The 17,974-nt window shown below is 37.3% G+C and overlaps 1 protein-coding gene across 2 annotated transcripts in view; it reads right to left on the minus strand.

The window, feature by feature from the left end:
• arhgef12a (Rho guanine nucleotide exchange factor (GEF) 12a) overlaps positions 1-17,974 on the minus strand; it is a 63,450-nt gene that overhangs the window by 24,949 nt on the left and 20,527 nt on the right. Inside the window, exons 2-4 of one of the 2 annotated variants that reach the window (XM_061719342.1) lie at positions 8,312-8,332; positions 7,506-7,597; positions 4,719-4,781 (exon numbers count right to left, since the gene is read on the minus strand). In XM_061719342.1, the coding sequence (XP_061575326.1) occupies positions 4,719-4,781; positions 7,506-7,597; positions 8,312-8,332 (176 nt within the window). The remainder of the gene's footprint in view (positions 1-4,718; positions 4,782-7,505; positions 7,598-8,311; positions 8,333-17,974) is intronic. The other variant, XM_061719343.1, reaches the window with a different exon arrangement.

Consider the following 17,974-nt stretch of genomic DNA (forward strand, 5'->3'; position numbering starts at 1 on the left):
GTGCTCTTTAACCTACTGTTCAGCACAGGCAATTAACCTCGGGCTAAGCCTTGGGCTAAGGATAATGACTATGTACAGTAAAGTGTGCTTGTTGCTCAGAAACCACTTAAAGAGACAAGTAATATTTTATGGTGATATTTTTGGTGATAAAAAGGAAAGCCAAATTGTCAGCCATCTTGTTTGTTGCTTACATCAGTAAGAATTATTTTTAAACTGATTTAAAGGCTAAGAATTTTAATGAAACTTGTGTTTCAGGTGATTTTTAAGACTGCGTAATTTCTGGTTGTTGTACTTCTTTAAACAGCGTTTTTTTTAATATAATGATATTAACTATACTGAGAGGAGTACAAATAAAAACAGAAGCCAAACAATGAAAACATGCTCAGATTGAGATAAAAATCATCCTTCCTTTCTCCTTAATGCCAAAATTAGCAGCAAACCATTTTAATACTTATCTAGCACATTTCATAAGTGACCCAGAGTGACCACTGAAGTGCTTTTTGTTGTGTTCAACATTTCCTGGTCATCGCAGCATTTACAGGACAGCTGGGTCCATCAAAAAGGGGTCAGGTGGAGGGCTGGAGACTAGCGAGAGCAGCTAAGAGAAGCAGGGGGAGCCAAAATGTACAGGCTAGGGGGAAGGGTGTAGAAACAGGGTTAGATAGAGCTGAGGGAGCAGGGGGAAGGGCTAGGGGGGGAGAGCATGAGTGTCATGGCAGCAGATAAAGCCATATGCATGTGAAGTAAAGAGCTGGTATGAATTTGCCTCTAGATTTCATGTTGTTTTTCCAATTTTTAGAATTTTGATTATTTTGGAGATCTGTTGCAGACATAAGGTGGGAGTGCTGACACAGTCACTGATCGATTAATACATCTAGCCTTCTGCAGGTTTTACTCATACGCTACCTTCGCTAAAACACAAACCATGTTTTCTAAAGAACAAACAAAGATCTACATTTGATCAGAAAATACTAAAAAGGAGGAACCAAAGTCACAAAAAAACTAGATACAAAATTCAAACCAGTTCTCTTGAACCTAAAAGTGGAATGCTTTAGTTCTTTAACACCACAACCACTAACAAAAGTAAGAGAGAGACTGTGTTCAGACGACCTATTACAAGGTGTCCTAGGAATCCCAATCATAAGCGATCAATACAGATCCAAGGTCTGAACCTATTGCCAGCCGAATTCAAATCTGATCAGTCAGGACTCATTTGGTCTTTGAAATTTGTGTCCACATTCTCTTCATAATCTTAACATGAAACCATCATGGGATGAATTTGGGGACCAAAACAAAAAACACTAGTGTCAAAAACTACTGTCATCAGCTTAGGTGACCTCAATAAAGCTCAGGGCAGATCTTTCCTTGCAGTCTATACATCTTGATTTGTTCTTAACATGTCCTTCTCAAGTAAATATTAGGATAGAGCAAAAGCTTGGGAAAGGTCTTCTTTAGTAGTAGTAAATATTTATTTCGGTCAATCACAAACTAACACCTAACTTCTTTAGGCATCTTTAGACTGGATCCCGCTAAAAATGCTGGATGATGAACGTGTGTTTAATGTGCATTGGCAATGTAAACGCAAGGCGTGTTATTTGTCACCTCGTGCCTGAAGGCAAGTTGAGGGGAAGGACGGCGAGTCGGGAGGTGTTATCCGCAAAACATAACGTAACCTGTGTGAGCGTGTAGAACGATGTATAAAGATTTATTACTGTCAGACAGGTGTCATTCTCAAAATGAGGATGGATGAACATCGGGAGGAGTGTTTTTGACCGGGTTTTGCTTCTTCCGAAGCCTCAGTTTGTCATTTTTGTGGCCAGTTGTTCAAACAATGGACCATCTTTCGTGGCTCTGGACATACGCTGGTTTTATGTTCGTGGATCTCCTCGTCTCCCCAGTTACTCGTCTTGTAAATATAGATCCTACCTGTGACATCCTGCTGCTAATGTTACTCTCATCAGCTGTTTCCTTATTTAAAAAAAATTATAATAATAAATAAAACATTTTTTTAAAAGCCTACCCCGGTGGGTTGTACTCAGGTTACGTGATCAACAAATCCCTCCCACGAGCCGCCACCCCACGCTACTTCGGTTTACTTTAGACCTGACCCGCGGTAAAGATAAGCTGCCTCGCAACTTATTTGCGGGGCAGCTCGAACCGCCACGCTGCGTCGGTCAATATAAAAAGGGGCATGCAACACGGTAGATCCGCACGGTAAACGCTGGGTATTTTCAAATGTAAAAAGGGAGTTTCTATAATGTCCAGACGTGCAAAACTTTAAAAATTAAAGCCGTAACCGTGTTTACACGTGACTGTATGCATTGCTTAATATAAAATGTATGGATTATCTTGACAATGCTTTTGTCCTGGGCAAAAACAACACTCTCATTAGCTGATGCTAACAGCTACATTGAAAGAACAGTGTATAATTACTGACACAATTTGGCAACAATGCCATCATCCCATGAATGAGCAACAAATTGTGGGGGCGGCAGTAGCTCAGGTGGTAGACCGGGTTGTCGAATGATCGGAAGGTCGTCTCTGTCCCAGTTTACTGTTGTAGTGTCCTTGGGCAAGACACCTTACCCACCTTGCCTCGTGTGAATGTGTGTGAATGTGTATGAATGTTGGTGGTGGTTGGAGGGGCCGTTTGGTGCGATATGGCAGCCACGCTTCCGTCAGTCTGCCCCAGGGCAGCTGTGGCTACAACACGTAGTTTACCACCACCAGTGAGGATTTGTATGAATGAATAATGATCTCTGTAAAGCTCTGGGTGCCTTGAAGGGCGCTATAGAAAACCAAGTCATTATTATCATTAAATTGCATCAGTAGGTTATGTTATCTCTCAATGAGAAAAAAAAGACCAGTTCTGTATCACCTTGCTGTCTCTTGACTGGTAGATAAAATGTGCCAGTCCTTCTGCAATTTGTTTTTTGACCAACTCATGTACCATTGCCGGTATTTGGAATATGTAATAAGTATGATCCTGCAGTTCCCAAATGGGTAGCCTCAAAAACAACAAAACAAACAAACAAAAAAACAAACAAAAAAAATGAAAAAAACCCAACTGTTTCCACAACTTTTCTCCTCCTCCTTGCCCTCTGAACTGTACTTGTCTTCTAAAAAACTTTAACAACAGTAAAATGACTATATCTGTCTCTGCAGTACCAGTGGAAAATTGAACAAGAGCCTTAGATGACGTAACAAGCTTGAGAGAACAGCTGAGCAGAGTTAAATGATCACTCTCTTGCTGAAGAGTTATTCAACTTACTGGATGTTTAGTGTAAATCTATGATAAGGAAAGCAAGTCTGTTCAGAAATGGTCATATAGCCAGTTTAAGTTGGATTAATCTTAAAAGATGTTTTTAGTAAACATTGTAGACATAGTGCAAAGTGGCTCAAGTGTTTAGATAAGAGTGTTAATAATGAATCCATCCGTTACCTGCTTATGATTGATTTACATGTTTTTGAACTGTGGGAGGAAGTCAAGAGTCCCAGAGAAAATCAACGAACGCGTGGGTGAACATGCTAACGCCAGAAAGACCACTGCCGGGTTTTGAACAAGCAACCATCTTGCTGCGAGACAAGTACTAAGCACCCAGCCATCATGGTGCTCAATCCCCAATCATTGAGGCCAAATGCAAGAGTCAATGTGGCCACTGGCACCCAAGGCTAATATTTTGAATTATTTGAACCATAACCCTATCAAATAAACATTTTTCAAAAGGTGGACATTTGTACTTTTGTTGTTTGTTGATTTTTGTTAGGATTTGCTACTTTACTTTTCTTTATAGGATGGTGGACGAAATATTGATCAGCTTTGGAATTTTAGTCAAACAAATCAGACTTATTTAGTATTTTCTCATAGTAAAAAGATTATATAATCACTACAAAAATCTCCATTAAAATAATTTAAATTGCATGTGTCACAAGAAACTGTTTTTTAATCTATGTTCAGCATTATTTAAAGTGTTGATTGCAGAGCTTACATCTTGTTCCTGCCTATATTACTCCTTGACCCATTAGGTGCTGCTGCTATATTGTTTCAAGAACCAAGAAGAATAAAGAGAAACACTTCATCTACATAGATAAGAGCAGCAAGAGAAATACAAGACTACATTTTTGACAATATGATTTAAAAAAAGTATGCCACATGCCCATAAGGGTGACCCTGTGAACAAAAAATTGCAGAATTCAAGAACAACAGGCTCATGTTCTCAGCTACGGCTTGAAATTCACATTGATGCTGACACTCATGATGTTGTTATCATTATTCCCTTTTTTTTGGTTATTCACTCTTGAATTAAGGAGACCAAATGGATCATTGTTCTTCTTTAAAACATGTCAGTGACAAAGTTTTAGTTAGAGTGGCTGGTCTGCACAAACCTAATCATAATGTGTAAATTGTTATTTGCTCTTGACCAGCATAGTTGTGTTGTTTACTGTGGCCCCAGATGTTATACCCCAGCGTGTTAGCAGTTCTTTTGACAGCTGAAAACAGAAAGAACTGTTTCCAAGTTAGTTCCCTGTTCCAAAGCAGCACTTGAACTGCTTTGTCAAACCTGAGAGAGCTGTATATGTACTATGAAGACTGGCAGAATAATGACTGATCAGAAATAAACTCATTTAGATTTTTTTTTTTTAAACAATATGTATTGGCAATTTCACACCAGGATCTTGAAGCTGTTGCATCAACCATTCCAGCGAGAGCATCTTACCACAAGACTCGGGCTTCCCCTCTGCTAACACACCGCTGCTGCTGTTCTTCTGCACCAGAGCTTCTGCTCACAGCCCCCAACAGACAGCACAGCAGCACAAACACATACATAAAAGAAAACAAAGAGAAAGAAAAGAAAAAGACAAAGAAACAAAATGGAAAGGACACACAAAACAGGAAAGAGAAAATTATGAGGGAGAAACAATTATGAAAGAAGAACAAATAAATGACCAAATAGTCAATTTAATAAAAATGGTTTGGATAAAAGAATGAAGTTACAAAAATAACTAGCTTGGTTTTTAATAAGGGGGTAGAATGGCACAGCATTAATGGCTGCAAGTGAGGCATGGACCTGGGTCTGATGCAGCCAGAGTCTCTGGCTCAGTATGCCAGTCACAGATGTGCTTCTAAAACCTTTTCATTTTATGTCCCCAAACATGTGGGCGTCACGCTTCAGACCACAAGGGGCGTTTCCATTAGCGAGGGTTAGTTTGTTTTGTTGGGGGGGGTCGCTGACGTGTCTCCATTACCAGAAACGGCACTGCAAAAGTGATCCTTTGTGGGGTGAAAAACATTCCTGTAGCAGGAGCGGTATTGGCCAACAGGAACTACCTGGTGGAGGGTCTCTGCTGATTGGGTTTTAAAAATGAAGTTCAATCCTCTCAAGAGGACATAGATTATGTGAACACAACTTATTTAGCCATTCGGAGCACAAACATTTTACTGCGAATACATTTGATAAGGATGGAGATGAAAACTTTTTTTTTAATGTATAAATAAAAATAAAATAAAAAAAATTAATCGATGAGTTGGTTCAGGCTTTGTTGGCATATTACACCAATGAAGAGGTGCTGTTGAGGGCTTTATTTATTCTCAATTTGCTACTATGACGGAGTATATCAAAAAGCAAAAAGTAAACAAAAAAGCTGACAAAAAGGCAAGAAACATCTCCCTTTCTTTTTATTTGTTTCTTCTTCCCTTTTTTTTTTGCTACATTCTTCTTTTTCAACTCCTTTAATGATGCTGGCCGTTTGCAAACAGCATAAAATGTGCATTATCGCCATCACATGGTTAGCAGCGTTATTTGTTTGATCAATTGTTCTTGTGTGTGACTACAGTGTAATGGAGACAGGCCAGCTGACGGGTTCAAGGAGGAAGAGGACCTTGTTAGAGGTTCCCGTCCAGTGAGTTTCCTCGGAAACCCTGCTAATGGAAATTGCCCTATACCTGTAACTCTGGAGAAGGGGGCCATATTTTCCCAAGGCCCAGCTTTGCAAACAAACATGCATTAAGTAAATAGCAGTATCATTTCTTTACTCTAAAATATTTTGATAATAAAAGCATTGCCACTAATAAATAGTAGTACAGCTTGAAGTTAAGGATATGTTACTAGGAAAAAAAATATAACATTGTTGGACTTCATAAAGAGTAAAACTCCTTATACATTGTTAAATAAGTTTAATTTTCTTTTTTCCCCTTCTGTGTTTGTAGGGCAGTACACACATAGTATGTTATGCCTTGACTGGGAATAAATGACTTTCCACCATATTATAAAGTGTTTTAGAAATGTGAATCTATCAGTCTCAGTGTTTATTTCTTCAGGGTCTGACCCCCTCTACCCATTCCTAGATACCCAAACCACTTTTGGATTATGACAGAAAGGATGAAATCTGTAGAAAATTCATGCAACGTGCAGAAAAATGAAAAGCACAAGCAGAAATATACACCATGCACACATGCTAAATTCCTTGTCAAAACTTTAAATATGAACAATGTCTTCAAATTAAGAGGAAGCTAAATATGTTGATTCAGATTATGTCAATAATACTTGGGCACTGTGGGGTTTTGGTTGAGTGTTTTTAACCATATTCCAGAGATGGTTATAACCACTGCAGAAACCCACAAAAAAAGATTTTCCATGTAGGGCTACGTGGCAGCAGGAGGTAAAGTAAATGCCTTGAGTAACTACTGAGATGGCATATCTTGTCTGTGTTTTGTTGCATCATAGAGATAAGCAAGCATGTGGTGTAGAGGATTTTCTTTTTTGTTATGAATACATACACTTTAGTCATATCTTAAAATCAAACAGCTCTGACTGGTGACAAATGCTAAAGGGAGTTTGGCCATCTCAAAGCTTTCAAACCTTTATAATCGCACTCTGCAAAAAACTTAAGACTGGCGTGCAAAACAGGCTTAGTAGCTTTTTGTGTTCTTCAAGCAAAAATTCTAATATGAAAACAACCAACCACTTTGAGCAAACAACTACCATATATTTACATGAAACTACAAGAAACATGAGAACATTTCAGCTGCAGATTTTTTGAGGTTGTGATAAAACCTTTTTTATTCTTACTACATATACTGCACCATTATTGTCTGACATCTAAATATTGTAAGGCAAGTAATACATTCCTGGAGAGAAAAAAATAGTATACTGAACTGCCAGTTTCTTCAACAAACTCAAAAATATAATAAAGTCAAGCTCCTGTCATAAGATCCAATCAACTATTTGAGATCAGACCACACAAGTAAAAACTGCACACCAAGCAAACACACACAGCTTTTCATCATTCAAACATTCCTTGAGCAAATCATCAGCAGCACATTTCTTTTTTCTTTTTTAGACAATCTGTTTGTGTGTGTTAGATATAAAGAAAGTAATGAGTGAGAAAAACAGGCAGAAACATGTAGTCAGGTAATGCCCACAAAGGATTTGATGCAGAGAGGACTGTGTGATAAACTAAAAAAAGAGTAAATAAGAAAAACACAAGTGCAAGTTGGAAGTTACCTGTAGGGTCAAACTCATTGGAGGGAAGTGAGGGTTTGTCACTTTTGGGTTTCCTGTCTGGGGGATGGTCTTTACTAAGAATGCTGCTGGTTCTGGAAAAAGATAAACATTCGTGAGAAATAAGCAAAGCAAGTGACTGAGTAGAGCCAGAAGGAGTCAAGTTTGTTGTCTGTTCACACGTAACACTGATTTTTAAAAACATTATATTTCATAGGCAAATTCACTGCAATACACGCATCTTGGTGCATTACTTCTCTGCATCCGAAAACTGTCATGCATTTGAATTATTAGGTGAAATGCTAATGTATGACCTTTTTATGAATGACTCATTTCAAGTGTGTACTGTATACTGTAAGAGCCGGAGAGAGTAAATCCAGAGAAAAGAGGCTCCTCAGTAGAGATGTCACACAGGCCAGACTCTAGCTTGAACCTCAGGAGGCTATGTATGGCTGCCTCTGCCTATATACTGACTCCAACTGTGAAAGGCTACTGTTCTGTTCACAGTGAAAGGCAGTGATGGGCCACCCATAGAAGAGGGACCCCTTTGTCCCTTGCACTGTGTGTATGTGTGTGTGCATGAGTGGGGGTAGGTGGCGTATGTTTGGTTTAAATTCTGAAGACTTCTGTGTTACAGCATAACAGGCCCAGTAAAATCCACCTCATTTCCCACATCTGGAGTTATACATGTTTAAACTACTAGCGTGCATGTGCATTGCCATGGTCTTACCTATCTATAAGTATGCATGTCTCTGGATTACATTTTTATTTTTTTTTAAACAAAAAAAAAAAAACAAGAAGATTCTTACCTGGTTGCTTTCTTGTTAAACCTAAAAAAAAATAAAAAATAAAGACTGTTAGTATGGAATGTTTATTAGATATAACACACAAAAGCTGATCCATTTATTCTGACATGTAGCATGAAAAACAAGATACCACAGCCCCCCCCTGAAACCGATATAGTGGTAAACATGTTAATCCCGATCAAACATCAGCGTTCCTCATCTGCAGATTAAAGCCATTTCCAGGTCAAATGTCTTCTGCTTCTTACGATTTAATTCCTCACAAACATCACAACTTGACTAAACATTCATACACAAACCGCATCCATTGCATGTTTCCTCTACAAGGTGCCTACCAGGAGACTGTTTACTACCAAAGTGAGGTTAAAATGAAAAACGTAATAACATGAGCTCTATGGGTAAGATTTAGGCCACGTTTACACATAGCCGGTAAAAACGGATATTTCCCCCTCTACGTTTTGAAAAATACCATCATTTATATGAACCTGCATAACCCGCAAATTAAGGGGCGCTATGAGCAGCCAAACCAGCAGGGGGCAGTGTAACAAGAAGCATAAAATCCTGCTAGCCAATCAGAATCCTGGAAAAAAATGTCAACAAATGACACGTGTAACTTCCAGTTACTTCCAAGATGGAACGAGAGTCTTTCGTTTGGAGTGACAGAGAAGTGGAGTTACTTCTGAGTGTGACTTTAGAATATAAAACAGGTCAAATACAAGAAAATATTGACGGTGGCCAAACAAATTGTAAACACAGGTCGCACACATGACGCTCGTGACGTTTCTGTCGCATAATGTGACGTTCTGAAGCCTAAATGTCCGTATCTCTCCGTTTACAAGCAAACGTGGAGACGGGGTTTGGCAAATCTCCACTTTGGCCGGAGTTTTCAGAACTGATCGTTTTTGGTGACTTTGAGCTTCGTTTTCGTGTAAATGAACGGCCAAAACGCAGGAAAACACCACCGTTTTTGCTATGTGTAAACGGGGCCTTAGTGTCAATTTACGACTGGCACAAATTGTTTGGGGGTTCAAAAGTGCCAGTATTAACTAATAGGGTACAGTGTTAAAATTGTGCCTGAAGGCTGTGAACACTGATTTTTGGTCATGAGAGTTATTCATCCAGAGCATAAAATTCATGGTGGGGGATTATTTAAATGACTCAGTGCTGACTTATTTATTAAGCCCTGCACTCGCAATTCACTGCTGATTGTGCTGTTGTTTACAAGCCTGGGGTGCTTTCTGCACAGCAACCTTCAGTTGTCTAAAATTGTTCAGAATGACAGATGTTACCATAATGTAGACATGGCCAGTTAGCATTATTCTTATTGGCATGGGGGAAATCTAGGATCTTTAATTGAATTGAATTTATTTATTTTTAAAATTATAATGCATTTGTTTTTTTATTTACTTCTGATACTTTTTCACGTTTTCTTAAATGGACATCCCATAAATTAAGCGTGGATGTAATCTTATTCATTGTAGCCTTTTATTTAGAATGGATCAAAAGGGCAAGGGTATTTTAGCAAAAGGCTCTTCATTATAAACAGGTGTAATGCTGCAACGAGCTAGTCAAACACGTTTGCAGCACAGTCCAATTTTTAAGTCCTTGTTCACAGAATTGGGCATTCTAAGAGGTACCGTCAATGAGTTGCATAAAAATAGCGGATAATTTGCACCGGACCTGTAACTCTGGACCTGCAGCATGGGAAAATGCTAACAATCTCCTGAAAATGAATGAATCTGATTTGTTTTTGACAGATATAAACACACAAAAAAAGAATTCTGAGGACAATAATAGAGGGGAAATGCTACACTTTTTTACTGATAGTTGGTCCGTTTTCTCATCTTTCAGAAACAGTGTTAAACCACTTTCAGGACAAAAGAAGCTGCTAATATGGTGCTAATGTGGTTTATCTGAATTCAAAATATCCAAAATCTTCTTGAAGCAGACACAGCTCACACAGTAGTCCCAATATGATTAATGGTAATCCGTGATAGTCCGTCAATTCTGAAACAAAGCTAGTTGTCACTGGATGATGCAGCAATGTAAAAAACAACATACTGAATGATCACCGAATGATCACTGTGTATCACCGACATAAAAGAGCACCACAATTCATCAGAGCACTTATTTGAGACAAAAACAACATTGAAAGGAGAGAGTGGAAAACTGAAATGATAATAAAATCAAAAAGCTGTTTGAGTTTGTCCTGATATTGAAATGTCTCAGCATATTAGTGATACTGTATCGGATGTCGTCAACAATAACGATTGTGTTGTTGATATGCTTTTTTGGGATAAAATGGCAGATGATTAAAAAAAAAAGAAGTAACTACATTGGTAACCCTCACTACAGTAGCCTTATGTACAGGGGTGCACACAAGCCGGTACTCGAGGGCCAGTCTACTGCACGTTTTAGATGTTTCCCTCCCTCAACACAATCCAGATAGACAAGGCTGTGTCACCAACAGAGTTGTGTAGACCTTGATGACATGTTGATGACGACCAGTGGTTAGAATCAGGTGTGTTGAAGACAGGGAAACATCTAAAACATGCAGTAGACTAGCCCTCGAGTCCCGACTTGTGTGCACCCCTGCTTATGTAGCAGCATTTGAGAGAACTGGACATATTATGAGATGTACAAAGCCATATAGGGGAACAGCTGGTCAGCAAATCCAATAACTCTTGAGAGCAATTCAATTCCATTTTCAATTCAATTTTATTTATATAGCGTCTAATACAACAGAAGTTGTCTCTAGGCACTTTGAGACCCAGAACATGACCCCCGAGCATTTTGTAAATGGAAACGGGAGTGGAGGGGTCAGGAGAAGCCAGTCCACAGAGAATGAAGACAAGGCTAGAGGTTATGAAGCATCTTAATTCGTACAAACGAGTCTGAATGGGAGATAGCATTTGTTTTAGTCGTAGGTAGGTTTTTCATAGTCACATTTTCTCTCTCTCCCGCTGTGTTGCAAACTTGTACGTAAAAGGGGATTTATGTCTTACTATCTTCCACTGAATTTCAACCATTTATAGTTAAAATGAGACAGAGAACATTTTTATACGCAAGTCCTGCAGTGAGCGCCAAAACACAATCCTTAAGTTTGTAAGATCTCTGTATAGTAAGACAATTTAGTAAACAGGCTCCACATAACATAATGCGACATGTTGCTAAATGTAGACTTATCATTTTTTACTGGAATGAAATGGAAAGATTAGCATGTCATCCTGGAAATGATCCCAGAAACAGTAAATCCATTTTCAAAACTTCATTGTAATGGCCACATCTTTTACCACCCTGTTCATTTCAAGTTGTGTTCTACACTGTACTTACAATATATGGTATGTTTTGTAAAAAGCTTGATCAAATGTATATGTAAAGACAACAAAAAACTTCATGTGGAAATTCCATAACTACTTTCATGAACATAAAAGCGTACTATTATAATACAAAACGGCATTACAAATGATAAATGTTTCAGAACACCAGCCTCCAGTAATTAGGAGGTCTCACGACTTACTAGCCAACATTAACTCTCTTTCTCCTTGCGACACTGAGTCCCATTCAGAGTCGTGCAGAGGGAGCTGAATAGCCCGTTTATGAAAATGCCTCAGACTGTAATAAGTTCCAGAGCCTCTAGTAGGGAGAGAGAGAGAAAAAAAAACTAGCCTTAAGTAACTCCCTCCCTGAGAAACCTCTGAATTGGAGAGATGGAAAAGTCAGCGCATAAACACACAGTGAAATTGTACATGTAAAAGGACAAGTTCAGAGATGGTAAAACTGAGTCGGCAGATGTTGTTCTTGGTTGATCAGAGAGGAACACATGACAGAAAAACTCAAGTCTAATGGGCCAGATGATGTTATGCTTCCTATAATGCCTTTGCTGAAATAGAAAAATAAAAATAATAAAAACATAAATACTTTCATTTTGTTTTGATTTATTTCTATTATGGTATTCAGCACCAAACACTTAATTTGCATCCCTAGTGTTGGTTGTACAAATTACGATTAATTCATAAATCATCAGCTGGTTGACCTTGTCGATTAACAATTAATTGATAAATGGCGATCTTTCCCTAAATCTTCCTGTTTCAACGGGGTCTATAAGAATACAAGGTAAATATGGTTTAGATATTAAATGAAAATAATGCATGATATATTCCTTAATGAAAGATTTATTGTAGAATTAGGGATGCAGTACAGTGAATGGCATTTTTGTAGTATAAACAGAATACATTATTTATAAAATTAAATAAAAAGAGCGCTGAATTGCCATGAAAATAAATTGTGGACTGCCTCATCTGTTGCATGTTAAACATTAACAAATGAACTGAAGAAATGTTGAATGGAAAGCCAAAAAGATTATTTATTATTAAAAACTTTTTCAATCATTTTTAATATCCTCTCAGAATTGCCCTCCACTTTCATATCAACACATGCTTGCCTTCCCCACCCTGCGGTGATCATAGGTTGTCAAGATAATGCACTCGCCCCATGCAGCACAGCTTAACGCAAGCTGTCTAGGTGATACAATAGCAAACTTGTTGATCCATTGTACTTAAACATAGCCCCTAAATAATTTACATTTGGCTTCTTTGTCATCATTAATTGGTTTGAAATGGCCTCACACTAGACCTCCTTTTGACCGCTTCATGTTAGTTAGTCCCCGTGACCCTGTACAGGATTAAGCCAGACTGTATAAAACAATGGATGAATCATTAAGTCACATGACCCACTGGTTTCTGAAGACCAGTTTTGAAGCCCGTTCTTCTTCTTGCAGGGCTCAGCCCTGTTGTTTCGGAAGCCGGCAGAAACACACCCAACCAAATGTCAACCAAAGTTAGCCATCTCCAAGCTCCTTCAACCAAACCCTGCTGAAATATCTGCAAATATGTGACCATTGAGTTTAGCCATGCTGGGTTCGTACAAACTAGTGGTTGCTTGGCTAAGTGCAGCAGCATGCTGATTACAGATGAGGAAGCCAGTGGTTGAGCCAACTTTCAACTAATCTTATTAGAAATAAATGTTTTTATTTCTAATATGTCTAATAATTTGTTACCGTCCTAGTGCGCAAAAAAATTCAAATAAAAAATTCAACCCCCTTGAGTTGTCACGGATGTGAGATCAAATGATTGAGACCAAAACTGTTTTTTTTTTTTTAAACCAGGATGTAAATAGGTTTACTTCTGATTTAGACTTGGACATTTTACATGGGAGTCAATGGAGATTGAGGCAATCTTGCAGCATGCCTCTATCAGACAGTTGAGGAACTGCAATGAATCTTAGTTTCCCACGCGTCTCAATACCGTTGGCGTGTGGATTAAGTGGATATAGAAAATGGATGGACAGATGTTAATTAGCTGGGTTCCTTCTTCTGCGTTTGGTGTAAGAATTTTGTGTTGATTTGAAGCCTAGGTGCCCTCTTCTGGTACACCACTAGTGGAAAGGGACTGACAATTTAATTTAATCAAGCAATTTTCTTAACAAATGATCGATAGTCGACCAACTGTTTACATCCCTAACCCACCCACACACACACCTTAACCTCCTGAGACCTGGATACACATACAGTATGTGGACATTACACATTTTGTTGTATATGTCATAATATTTAATTTCTTAATGGGGACCCAAAGCAAAAAAAAAAAAAAAAAAAAAAAAAAAAAAAAAAAATTGCACCAGGTCTTAAGAGGTTAAACAGGTTACACTGTAATAATTATCAGCTAACCAGAGAAAGAGGAGAGGTAGTCTTAAGAAAATTATGTTTCTCCGGAAAATTGACTGACCATGAAAAGGTGCAAAAGAGAAAAGCTTCAAATTATTATGGAAGGGGGGGGAACCGCTTTGCAGCAAAAAAGAGGTAATTGTGCATTGTGTTCTTTAATTATAGGTCCTATTTCTTGGGAGAAAGCTTCAGGTCTACTGCTCAGAATCCTTAGGTTTCCTTGTCCCTTGTAGAAGTTGCTGCCACAGACTTACAATTCAAGGCAATAACTGTAAAACCTTCCCTTGTTGTCTCTCGGAACAATTTCTAAGTAACAGCTTTCCATTTCATTTGTCAAGGTCTAAACGGTTAAAAGGGTTTGTGCGCATAGGGCATGAAATATGATAAAAGCTTCTTATAACACAACATCTGAGAAATATCTACAGCTCAATTGTTTTGTCAAATATCTGATTACAGAAGATAATTGATAATCCAGAATGCTATCATTCTAATCCAGATGGCTCTACCTTTCTCATGAGTGATCCATGTTTTCAATATCTGTGGCTATCAAGTATGTGCCAAAAACAAAAGAGAAAGTGTCACACCGCCTAAGAAAAGCTTCTGTGACACACAGAACGATGGGAATTTGAACACACAGATGAATGCAATTCTTGGGAAATACAAAGTTACATTACAGCTGTTTTTATGGCCAAAGAATGAGTAATAGAAAACATTTTCCAATATATATGGTGCTTTTTGATATCACACACTGGTCTCAACATAGCTGAGGTGTTAATATGCTGTTATGTAGCTAAAATATAACAAGACGATTAATAATCATAACTTTGCTCTTATTATAGGCAACACAATAAATATGGGTGTAACAGTGTAAGGGCAGATGGGTTCCCCCCATTAAGCTGTGTTGTTTTCACTGGAATTCAACTCCTACAACCCTACTGCCACTAAACAGAGACTATTTAAGCTACCAGCTCAAAGCAGATCATAGATGCTTTCACATTATGTAAAACCGTAGACATAGAAAGCTTTTTAGACAGAATTTAAGCAACAAAGACATTGTTTCCAGCTGGCATCATAGATACTGAGGAGGACATTGATAAGATCCTTGCACCATGTAAAAAGACAACACTTTGTTGTGTGGGGAATCCCACCCTATGGATCTCTCCCATGATGCCCTTAAAGCTGGTTTGCAACTATGTTTCCAAAGTTGGCTGATCGTTAGTCTGTTCAGATTACAGGACTGTTTTGTAATCAGCAGTCTTGTTATTTTCCCTGATCATATTATGTGACTGAGTGCAGACAGATAATCATATACTATAGGATCTATCAACAACCTACTCTCCAAATCACTTACATAAAATGACATAAAGCACAAAGAAATGAAATATAACGTTCACTCAATATGATCTGAGCTATGTGTTCCGTTTTATTCTTAAATTCACTCAATGGCTTCTAGTGAAAGCAAATTATTATTGATTTTTTATGACTGATGGCCAGTTTATGATGTTGTGTTTCATCCACTTGCCCAAATGACAAGTTGCACTTGTACTTCATAATACTAAATGTCTAGTAAACATAAATATGGATCTGGTTCTGCGTCAGCCACATAATAGTTGACACTACAGATGTTTAGTTTTACATTCTCTTATAACAGCAACATATCACTCATGTAGTTACTGTGAGAATGCTAACTAAAGGATAATTTTCATTCATGGTTTAAGCCATAGACATAATGAGGACTAGACGCCGCATGGACAACTGGAGGGTGAGAAACATCGCCGCCGTCTTGGACCGGTCACAACTCAGCCAACCTATACAGAAGCCTCTATGGATGACAGAGCACAGTGCAGCGTTTTCTTGTTCTAACTGGTGGACCGTTGAAAGCAGGACATTTAATCTATGAAACTTTGTAAATCATACATTCACAAAATGTGAATGCTGTTGTAAAAATAAGCACAGCACACACGCGCACATGCACACATGCACACACGAGTATTTTACACAGGAGACGCGTCAGACAGAACGATTGTATCCGTCCCTAATTAAAGCAAAATATTCCATCTCCATCTCAATCTACATTCATACAATAACACTATGTTTTTGTTGGTTCAGAATAAATATGCTTCTACTGGGATAATGTGATCAATCTCAGATTAGAGAAAAGTTTTGAGGAAGAAAATAAACTTGGGGCAACCACCTTTGTAACAATGTCTCTCCGTAGACTTTTCCACATCTCCAGTGTCTTTTCATTTTCAAAAATAAAGCGTTGGAAGAAGTGGGATCTCTGTGATATGTAGCCAACACTTCAGGAAAGAGGCATTTGTGTGTGTGAGATTTTATATATATATATATATATATATATATATATATATATATATATATATATGGGTGGTTGACGAATAACAAAATTCTGACTGTCCGTGTGTCACACACTAATAAAAAATTGTATTTTTTCAGAATATATATTTAAATGTTGTCCCTCTGATAAGATATTGTACAATAATACCAAAGATGTTGTGGGTGTATTAAGATTTCTACTTATAATTTTGATCCAAACATCAAAAATGTCATGCGGTGTGACTGTCCGGCATATGTGTGCCCTCAGAAATATGCACATATTTCAAAATAAATGATAAATATTTGATAGTTTTACAGTGCATATAAAATAATAAAGTGTTATCAATAGCCACATAAAGTGTTGATGGCTATGCACAATGTCAAAACAAGTTATGACCAAATACATTTTGTCCACAAAATGGATGTCATACGGTGTGACACTAAAATGTGTATTTTGAACGGGCAATAATTTGAACATCTTAATGATGAAGAGGACCACGCCCAACCAGGAGGTTACAGTAACATCTCTGGAGTGACTTGCAAATTCATGAGGTGAGGTCTGTTTTTTTATGTTTAGTTAAAAACCTATGAATCTGACAAAACCAATAGTGGTAAATATTTTGTGTCTTACGGTGTGACAGTATTTGCATAAAAAAAATAATATTTTTCTCAGATTTTACTCATTAATTCTTAATAATCACTGCTGCTATGTGGCTAATTACATACTAGCTATAGGCTAGCAGTTTTTAGTTTGCTAATAAATTAGCTAAACTGATCAAGATGTCATACGGTGTGACAATGTGTCATGTGGTGTGACAGGTTTTCCAAGTCGCACCATATGACATGCCTGTTACACCGTATGACATTCACTTTATTTTACATGAATATTTGGTAACTTTACAATAAGGGTCCTTTAATTAATGCTAGTTAATACATTATTAAGCATTAATTAACATTTAAAAATATATTAAAAATCATTATTATGTATTAGTAAGCAATTAATGTTTATTACTAAAAGCTAGTTCATAAATTATTAAGCATAATAATGTAATTAGTTATCATTATGTATGCATTACTCTTAATTAATTATTATTAATTATACATTAGTTAATATATTAATGCTTAATAATGTGCTAACTAACATTAATTAAAGAACCCTTATTGTGTTGCCCTGTAATTGTGTTGCCCTGTCTGTTCTTGTATTATATTAACTTTTCAATTATTTTAATATGTTAAATTACATTTTGTATATATATATATATATATATATATATATATATATATATATATATATATATATATATATATGGTAAACGGGCAAATAATAAGTTAAGAAACAAAGTATTGTACAGTATAATTAAATATTTAGTTGTTTTGAGATGATTTAAGAACCGCGATGTTACTTCCGGTTTCGCGATGTTACTTCCGGTTTGGTTCCGGTCAGACCAGCCGTTATAATCCTGCTCTATCTTCTCACCATTTCAATTGTGTACAAGCAATGCTGTAAGTTAAGTTTGATATATTAAATAATTATTTTTGTATTGTTTTGATTGTTTGAACTTTATTAGCCTAAAAACGATCTTTTAGCTAGCCATTAGCATTGGTTCATC

The sequence above is a fragment of the Cololabis saira genome, chromosome 4 (genome assembly GCF_033807715.1).
Source record: "Cololabis saira isolate AMF1-May2022 chromosome 4, fColSai1.1, whole genome shotgun sequence".
In the NCBI taxonomy this organism is placed as follows: Eukaryota; Metazoa; Chordata; class Actinopteri; order Beloniformes; family Belonidae; genus Cololabis; species Cololabis saira.